This window comes from Simochromis diagramma, unplaced genomic scaffold, assembly GCF_900408965.1.
Source record: "Simochromis diagramma unplaced genomic scaffold, fSimDia1.1 OVJJ01000571.1, whole genome shotgun sequence".
Taxonomy (NCBI): Eukaryota; Metazoa; Chordata; class Actinopteri; order Cichliformes; family Cichlidae; genus Simochromis; species Simochromis diagramma.
The window spans coordinates 3,453,925-3,463,554 of record NW_024386885.1 but is presented as its reverse complement, the minus strand read 5'-3'; the positions used below and the strand labels follow the sequence as shown (position 1 = coordinate 3,463,554).

Here is a 9,630-nt window from a genome sequence, read left to right as displayed (position 1 = left end):
ATGCTGAATTCTCTCGCAGCTGTTCTATTCCCATGTTGTTGCAGGATATTAATGACTAACCTCGTATTGTGGATGGATTAGCTCAGTTGTTCTCCTGACTGACGTTTGCCCATGTACAGCATCCTGCTATGCGATTGCATTTGTCCCTGACCACCAGAATCCGTCACGTTAACTTTTAATGAGTGGAAAAAAAGTTGGTGTTCATCCTCCAGCTTCACTGTGCTAATGTTATGCTAACATAGCTGTGTCGCTAGCAATCACGTAGCACAACATTATATACCAGGTAGTCCAACTTCAGTAACCCTGCAAACGCCACTGCTGTTTAGTTTTCTGTCTTCATTTATATTGGAAGTGGTAGCAGAGCTGTACGTTTGAATTAGTTTCAAAAATCTCTCAGTCAGAACATGGTATGAAATGTTTAGATGGAAACTAGCGAGCTAACTTCCTGTTAACTTCTAACTCCATTAAATTTAATATATTCTGTTTTCATGGATGTTAAACTTAATTGTTACACCCAATAAAGCAGCAACGTTGATGATTTGATGATTTGCGAGATCTCGCAATACTTTTGCGAGATCTCGCAAAACAAACTCGGGATCTCACAAAACTTTTGCGGGATCTCGCAAAACTAACTCAGGATCTCGCAAAAAAACTTGGGATCTCGCAAAACTTTTGCGAGATCTCGCAAAAGATCCCGCTCCTTTTTGATAGCGTTTCAGTTGAAGGGTGCGGTGCTACGGTACAGGGCTCCATACGGTGCGGACATGGAGGAGGATCTGGAACATTTCTTGCGGTCAAGAGAGGTCCCACACGACGACATCATGCACATGCAACAAGACAAAGTAGGTATAAACAACAAAGCATTAAACACCGCGGTTCAAAAGGCGAGTAACTTGTTGAAAAACCGAGGTCGTATATGCAGGCCTTTAATGTTAATTCTTGTAAATATGTTCAGGTTCATTAAACATAACTCGTTAAGTGCACATATGTTTTGAAATTTCAAATCGTGTCCAAATTCATGGGCTGCATCCTCCCGAGGACTCGGGCTTCGTGGTCTACGTGGGCCAGGTCCTCAGAAGGTCGGGTAGGCCGGAAGTAAACGGCTGGGGAAATTGGACGGTCTAGCCTTCTGATTAGCATCACCGCTGTCTCGGTGGAGTGTAATAAGCTCATCCGTCTGCTCCTTTCTATCTAAAATATAAGACGACGCTGGAGTAAATTCTCGACCATCTCACACTTCTGTTTAATCAGTTTTCTGTTTGACGTTGATTAAGCGGTGTAAAACCAAGGTGGAACCCACCCGGGGGATTAATAAAGTTTTATTTTATCGAATTTAATCTAATAACTTTAATCTCAGCCAAACCGTTTTACTCACGAACAAATGAAACACTGAAAAAAGCCAAACATTAACATTTTTAGGTTGTCTAAGTGTTTTATATATTACGTTTAGCCTGAGTAGCAAAAGTCCGTGGTGATCTGAGAATAATATGCCGGGAGTTGTGCCGTTCTCGGCGGCTTTAGTGACCCTTGAGCTCTCGGCTACCTATCGAGCTGGTGGGTAACAGACATCAAGGAAAACGTCGAAGCACTTTTGCAAATATGCGATATCTTGATAAACCGAGCAGATATTTCAAGTTTATACACCCACGTTCTCCCCTGAAATATGTTAAAAGTTTATTTTGTGACCCAGAAAGATTAATAACGGTCATTTTAAAACTTATTAACGGCCGCCATTACCGGAAACTGGAGTTTGGCTGGGCCGCACTTTGAATTCTGGGATATGGTGGGCCACGAAGCACACACCCAACCCATCCTTCAAATTCGGTGAAAAGTGAATGTTGGTAATTCTTTGTATTACACCCCCTGGCATATGTTAATTTTGTTCTGGTTGTATACATGTTCTGTATACTGTTTCTTAATAAAGTTCAATAATTTAAAAAAAAAAAATCGGTGAAAAGGAGGACGCATTTGTCCGCTGCATTCGGAGGAGTTTACGAATTTAAAATAGAATCTTTGTAGAGATTGCCATAATTGTTGTACATTTCTGTGCAAATAAAAAAAAAGGAGTCTACGAATTTGGACAGCCTTCGGCGCATCGCTGTGACATAATCGGTCTACAAAAGCGTCCTCAGGAGGATGCAGCCCATGAATTTGGACAATGTGATAAATAAAGTTTAAAAAAAAAGAGGTTGCAGCCCATGAATTTGGATGTTGTTATCTGGCTGTGCCATTACCATGGTAACATGGACACCATGGCACAAAATACTTGGTGGAACTTACCTTACTTATACCTTACTAGCAAAATATTTTTTAGTAACGTAGTATATAAATATCTACTACTATTACTATACTAATACTAACACAGCAACAGTAAAGTAATAAGACAGAAGTTGACAGAGTAACTTTTGATAATGATCATGAACAGTGATTAAGAACTCTATTCTAATACAGTTAGTATTCCATGTGTGCTAGTGTGGCTTCCTAGAGTAAAAGTATATTAACCCCTTAGCAGTCGGACGTACCGCCCACGGTACGTCCGACTCCTAACCCTTTTAGGCAAAATTTGTAGGACTGCTAAGGGGTTAATAGCATTTCTCTAATGTTTTATGTCTGCAGGTGGATAAGGCAGTGCTGTCCGTCATGACTGATAGACAAATGGCAAAATACATAAGGACATATGGTGACAGAGTAGCTGTCCAGTCCTTCTGTCAACAAACTAAGTACAGCACAGATAAAGAGACTCTTCTGCAGAACCTAAGAGATAAAATTGCGGCACGGAAAGTAAGATCAAAAACCAAAGGAGTGCTGTGTGGTTCATCAGGTGTGTTCCACAAGCAAAGTGAAGGGATGGCAAGACAGAGAAATACTGCAGGAGAGAAGACCTGCAGAAAAATAGAAATCGGATGGCTTCATTTAAGCAGTAATGAATACCGTCAAGTGAGAACCAGAAATGGTGGAGGAACAAGACATGCAACTGTGGAAAAAACTACAACTGTAGCTAAGATTTTGGAAATGGGAAAGGACCTGTTTTTTCCAGATGGGTACTCGCCAAAAGGGAGAGTTGAAGACTTTGTCCTTGATGTCTGTGATTTTAAAAGAACTCTGATTGCTTTAGATGACACTGTTGGCAAACTTTATGAACAAACCAAATTGAAGCTCCTGAGATTTTACATTTGCACGAAAGATGAAACACTGTTAACAGTTCAGTCCACACCCCATATGCAGTCAATACAGGAGGAAGCACCCCAGATTGCACAGGTAAGATGGATCAATTCAGGCAACCATAAACACCTACCTTTACATACTGTAGAGATGCCAAAATTTCATGCCATTTTCTAAGAATATGGCAGTTTGTGGGTCCATTTGAATTAAATAGATATTTCTACTTGAGAGACAATTCCAGTGTTCAAAATTAAGATACGATTAAACAGGAAATTCAGTCTTGAAATCCAATTATTTACATCACAGAGTAGTGGCACATTATTTTGGTGTCACTATTGTGTTCTTTACCTGTTTTGCACAGAAGTGAGTCTTCTCATACATGTAAAGAGCACTTGTATAATTTTCTGTGAGGCATACAAGGACATCCATCAGGCCACAATGTTAATGTTATATATAAATTGTCAGTGCAACCATGATTTGGGAATGTACAGCCCACTAAAATTAGACAAATAAATTTCAAACTTTTTCAGAACATTGATATTGTGTAATCTGTACAATTCATTTGCATTTCTTATGGAATGTGCATGTTTTGTCTTTTACTCAGGACCATGGACTGAATTTCATCACACAAGGTTTGCCTTTAGATTCAAGCAACCAACTTTCCCCATCAAATTCAGGAGACCCACAGAGCCCCCTACATGTATCAATTCGCGGGATAAAAGTTGTTGATGATCTTTTGGCTGTATTTATGGACAGTCGCATTCTGAATGAGACTTTAAAGATGAACTTTGTAAATTAAAATGCTGTTGATGATGCTGGGGTGTCAAGGGAGGTTTACACTGCATTTTGGGAGCAATTTTTGGAACAGTGTGAAGGTGAAAATGAACGAGTTCCAAGGCTGAGGCCAGACTTTAGTGAGGCTGAATGGCAAGCAGTTGGGCAGATATGGGTGAAAGGCTTACTAGACCATGGTGTCTTTCCAGTGAGGCTGTCAAGGGCTTTCATTTTAGCTTGCATCCACAGAATGGACTCAGTTGATGTAGACATTCTGATTGCATCGTTTCTCAACTATCTCCCTCCTGTTGAGAGATCAGCTGTTGAGAAGGCGCTCCAAGGCACAATGGATGAAAATGATGAAGAGGACCTGCTTGACCTTTTTACAAGGATGGGTTCCCACTTCCTACCACCTAAGAACAACATGCAGCCTGCCATTGAAACAATGGCTCATAAGGCCATTCTCCAAGAGCCAAAGTATATAATGGATTGCTTCTCCACACCCATGGCACATCTGCAGCTGAAACTGGCAGACAAGGAAAGTGTGTTATCTCTGTATGAGACAAAGAAGGCCACGGGCAAAAGACTAGTGCAGCTATTTGAAACAACAAAATTGATGCTGTCTCACAGAGAACAAACAACGTTTAATCATCTTCAGCGTTATGTTAAAAACGCTGATGAAACCAAAGCTGAAAAAATCCTGCGCTTCTGCACAGGATCTTCTGTGATCTGTGTTGACAAAATTTTGGTGTGCTTTAATTGAAATGGACATCATTTGAACTTGATGAGTGTACTAATGGTTACAGCTGTAATTGTTATTTGTATGATTATCCTTGAGTTCATAAATTCTGTCTTGTTTCATTTTGTCATTGAAGCATTTGATATATTCAGCCGTATAACAAGCAGTCACAAATTTAATTTTCTGATGGTTTAGTTGGATGTTAGCTCAGATTTCACAAGGACTCTTTATTGTTTAAAATTCTTTGAAAATGACCGCATCTTTAACTTCTGTTGAAAACAAGGTTTGTGTTTAGCGTTAGAGGGACAGATCACATCAAAATTTGCTGTACACATTGTCATTGTTTTCTTTTACTCCTGCCATCAGCCAGAATAAAGGCTTGCTTTTGTTTTAAGTTCATTGTCCTCTCTCTCTCCTTGTCTGCTTTGGGGTACGTTCTCTCAACACACCTGCATACCCCGCAGTGACACACATTGCTGTTTATCCATCTAGAATGTTTTGTCGTGAGTTGCCTAGTTTTGGGAGATATTAGCTGTAGAGATCTCTTCCTTGTTGAAAAACAACATGAAGCTACATAAGGTCTACATAAAGACATTGCTACTAAGCATTAAGTACCATGTGAAACAAGAGAAGGGTAGGCTTGTACAGTCAATATCTCTAAAATTGGGCAACTCACACTAAAACAATGTGGATTAAGGAATACTACAGCTAGCGAACAGAAAAATGTGTAAATTTGATTTTAGGGTGAAAAGTCCATTAATATTAGTAAAGAATGTCACTATGGTTGCGAAAGAAGTTATTGAAAGTTAATGATAAGATCCTGTTTACAAATTCTTAAAGCTGATGTGGCCTATAAACATCTTGTAACAATAAGTCCTATTTTTCCTTGATTAGCTTCCAAAATGTTTACAAATTGATTTTGTTAAAAAGCCTATTGCCATCACAAGTTATCTTTTTTAAAAGGAATTTGCCATAATGTGACATAAAGATGATCTACAAGTCTTTAGATTGTCTTATATAATTACAAATTAACAAGCAATGATAATCAGATTTAACAGTTTCTTGGATAAACAAGATTGTAGGCCAGGATTTCTAATTAGATTAAATAGTATATATGGTTAATTATAAAGTATTGCTACATTTTTGACAGATTATGCACTTCTGTCTACCCTTCTCTGAAATTAAAGTGCCTGGGAACACAGGCAGTCAATACACAGATGTTGTCGATATGCTTTTGTCATTTGCAATTTTTTAGTTGTCTGTACTACATAGTCCAAAAAAAAATTAGAAATTGATTAGATTTCAGTTTATTTGTCCGGTAGTTCAACAACACATATCATCCTTTCAGAAGTGGTGAGTTTTGCAAAAATAGCATTCGAATGAAATTGCTGTTCATCAACAGAACAGGTGGGTGCAAAGAATTTGTTATTCAGCTGATAAAATAAGCTTCAGATAAATTCAGTGACCAAAAAAGAATGTTTATATCTATTAGAAATTCTAAGAGTTCAAAAGGTCTCAATTTAGTTCTTTATTTTTTCAGTTTTGTTTAACAAACATTAAAAAACTAAAGCTCTTCTGGAATCAGAATAAATAGTTAAAGAAAAAGAAGCAAAAATGACATGAAATAATTATATTTTTAGCCAGAGAAACTTGAGTTCAGCAAAATGCCAAGGTGCCCCCTCTCAGATCATGATGCCCCTTAGTACCATTTCATGTAGCCTGCCAATGTGACAGTTGGCGTTATAATATATATAAAGCAGCAAGGCATAATAGAATATCTCTTCGATTTTAAACAGTATTCTAGCCAATATCAACAACTAAACATTCCCATCATTAACAAATACAGATGGTGTAAATAAAAACCAACTCACCATTTAAAAATTATTACAAAATACTCAACATAAACCACCATTATCTGATTAAACACTGTACATTAAAACTCCTAACACATTAAATTAAGATGTGTCTTATGTTTTGATCCATGTATCAAGCCAAATACACAGTTAAAGTAATTCGAAGTAATACACAGACATAGAACTTGATAACATTTGACAGAACATTACAATGTTTTTGTGCTAAAGAACACTCAGAATATCATTAACAGGCAGAGACTCCCCTTTATACTTTAGTTCACTGACCCTCCTGGAACACAACAATAAATATTTCTATATAAGATATTCTCATAAATGACTGTGTACTAGAAAGCTTACAGTTTACAGTCTGTTTAACATCCAGAAGTTAGCTTTCGCACATATCACAGGTCAATTTTGAGTAATGTTCTCTGCTGCATTGTATGCAATTTACACTAATGCCATGATGTTCTCTCTTAAATGCATGTACAAGTTCACAGCCTGATATGAGTCTGTTGGTGGAGTCAGATGGGACTCAGTCATGATGATATTGCACAGTTCATATACATCGGGGTCACATGGTTTGGTCAGTCGAAAAACACACTCAGTTTTACACATTTCAACATGTTCTTCTTCAGTGGGGCAAAGGAAGTCTCTTGTCCCGTAGAGCTCAGGTAATGTATACATTACATTAGGTCGACCACTGGGGATATTGATGTTTGCTGATGGCCTGATGGAGTGTGTATTCCAAACCTGTGCAGTGTCATCCAGCTCATCCTGTTAAAAAGAATACAGAAATTTAAGAAATGCGATCGCATGTACGTATATACATATACGCAAATCACGATGAGACAACTCACTCACTGAGAGGAAGGTTTATTAGATTTATGCAATTTATTATTTTTAAACAATCATGTGCATTTTTGTAATCATGTACTTTACCTAATGTCATCTGTACAAGTGTTTCACACACTAACTACGGTTACTGTTATGCTGTGATATCTTACATTAGTACTATTAGTCTTATTACTACCTGCTTGGCTCATCTACTCACCTCATAATAATCAATTTGTTTTGTGTCACTGATCATTGTATTTTGTATTTGAAAGTTATTTTGATATCCCAATCGAAATAATTCCAAATTGTAAATAGTTAATATTATAGATAAGAAAATTTCATATGACATGTCAACATAAACAACATAGATGTTACTGTAGTCTTGGTTGTTGAGCTCTTCCTTAAGGCGGCCGATTGCTTAAACCGAAATTATAGTATTTACACAATTTTTGATTTCATTTACTCCCTGCTCCTCTCACCCGCTTCTCCCTGTCTTGTCTCTTTCTTCCTGCAAGTCTCTCCATTCCCTAAACCTGGCACAGGTCTCATCTCTCACAATACTTCGTGTATTACCTCTCTATCACTTCCTCAGTTTCCTTTATCTCTCACTCACACACGCATGCATCCATACACGCAACAAAACATATTTTATTAACTCACCTGGATGAGTCCCATGCAACAAAACTGAAGGAGGTTTTTGTCCAGAAACCCACCATCAAAGTACCCGTTGTCTCTGATGTCTGCAAATAAGGATAACCAGAACTCCAGACACTGGCTGCGAAGAAAACGCCACCAGTATTCAATCCTTTGATTGGCGGTACTTGCTCCCTCCAAGTAACTCTCAAGGGTGTCGTTAGGAGCCACGGGCACAAGGAAACGCTGAAAGCCTCTAACATGGCCATTTTCAGTTCCAAGATCGCCCCTCACAACTCTAGGGCAGCCCTTTAAACGCTGCACCGCTTCTATGTAATACCCCCCGATCACTTTCGGATTACTATTTGTTGTGTACGCATTAAACCAGATTATTTTTCTCGAGAAACCGTCAATACTACCATTGATACAGATGCCATATGGCTTCAGTTTGTCGTAGGAGTCCATGTGCCAGATGAAATTCGGCCCTTTTGAAAAATAGTTCCTTCGCCTGAAACGTCTTGCTTGCCTCAGTGCGACGCCTCGGGGATCCAGCTCCTTCAAAACCAAGCACACATCCTCCTTCCTCACGCGTAGTCCATGTTCCCTGCATTTAGCGTACATCCATCGGTATCCGTGAAGCTGCCCAGAGTACTGCAATTGGTTGTCTATAAATTCAACCAAGACGGCCAGGTCAGAGTACGCTTTGTGGCGAGTGTGTCCCCTTGCGCTAAGAACTCTCTTCAGATGTCTTTCGCTTATATGAAAACTGTGTCTACTGCAAAGCACAGTTTTAATGTCTTTATAGTTTAGTCCAAGCTCAAAGTAAAAATCTATGAATCGCTCAAATGGGTGTGTGTCCTCCATCGCTGTGGTTGTTTCTAAGGTTTCAGTGCTGATTTGGAGGTCTATGGTACAGACTTTTGCGAGATCCCGCAAAAGTTTTGCGAGATCCCGAGTTTGTTTTGCGAGATCTCGCAAAAGTCCGTCTTAATTTTTTTTTCTCCCATGTCCCCTGCGGGGCTCCGTATTACCGCACATGTTTCAAATTATATCGCGATATGAATTTTAGGCAATATCGCCCAGCCCTACTGTACGGCTATCATTTGTTAACATGACGCTTGTTCTTATACATGTAAAACATTTATTACCAACCTGAGAGTTTATCCGCTGGTCATTCGACATGGCGAATGACTTCTGAAGTCTTAATTCAACTCAAGATGCTGTAGATTCCCGTCAGTAACACTTTCGGTCCGCTAGTAAAACGTAGTTCTATTAATCTATACTCATTACTCTTGAACCGGAACCGGATGTAAGTCCCAAAAAACTGAATTTTGGAACTGAAACTGAATGGTGAGAAGTGAATCTGAAATTATTCGAGGGCTAAATTTTTAAAGAATAAAATACGGTTTCAAAGCAAATGAATTCATTTTCAAAATATAAAATTCAATTTCAGTTTAGTGATGATCATTTTCAAACCAATAAATTGAATTTCAAATTAGGCTAATTCATATTCAGTTTTTAAAAGCATTTATTCAAGTTACAATTCAGATTCAATCTGAGCAATTCAAATTCAAATTTAACTTATTCAAATTCAGTTTCTGATGGCACAGATTTCTGCCCATACATGTACCCTGT

At 38.4% G+C, this 9,630-nt stretch overlaps 2 protein-coding genes across 2 annotated transcripts; one reads left to right on the top strand and one right to left on the bottom strand.

Annotated features, from left to right (window-relative positions):
- Positions 1–663: 663 nt before the first annotated feature.
- LOC120734645 lies at positions 664–3,418 on the top strand. The gene is made up of 2 exons (XM_040033579.1): positions 664–842; positions 2,617–3,418. Exons 1-2 carry the CDS (start codon positions 765–767, stop codon positions 3,337–3,339), a joined length of 801 nt encoding a protein of 266 aa, XP_039889513.1. The 5' UTR covers positions 664–764; the 3' UTR covers positions 3,340–3,418.
- Positions 3,419–6,715: 3,297 nt separating this feature from the next.
- LOC120734644 lies at positions 6,716–8,964 on the bottom strand. Its single transcript, XM_040033577.1, has 2 exons — positions 8,023–8,964; positions 6,716–7,302 (listed from the first exon to the last, which is right to left on the bottom strand). Exons 1-2 carry the CDS (start codon positions 8,857–8,859, stop codon positions 6,976–6,978), a joined length of 1,164 nt encoding a protein of 387 aa, XP_039889511.1. The 5' UTR covers positions 8,860–8,964; the 3' UTR covers positions 6,716–6,975.
- Positions 8,965–9,630: the final 666 nt, after the last annotated feature.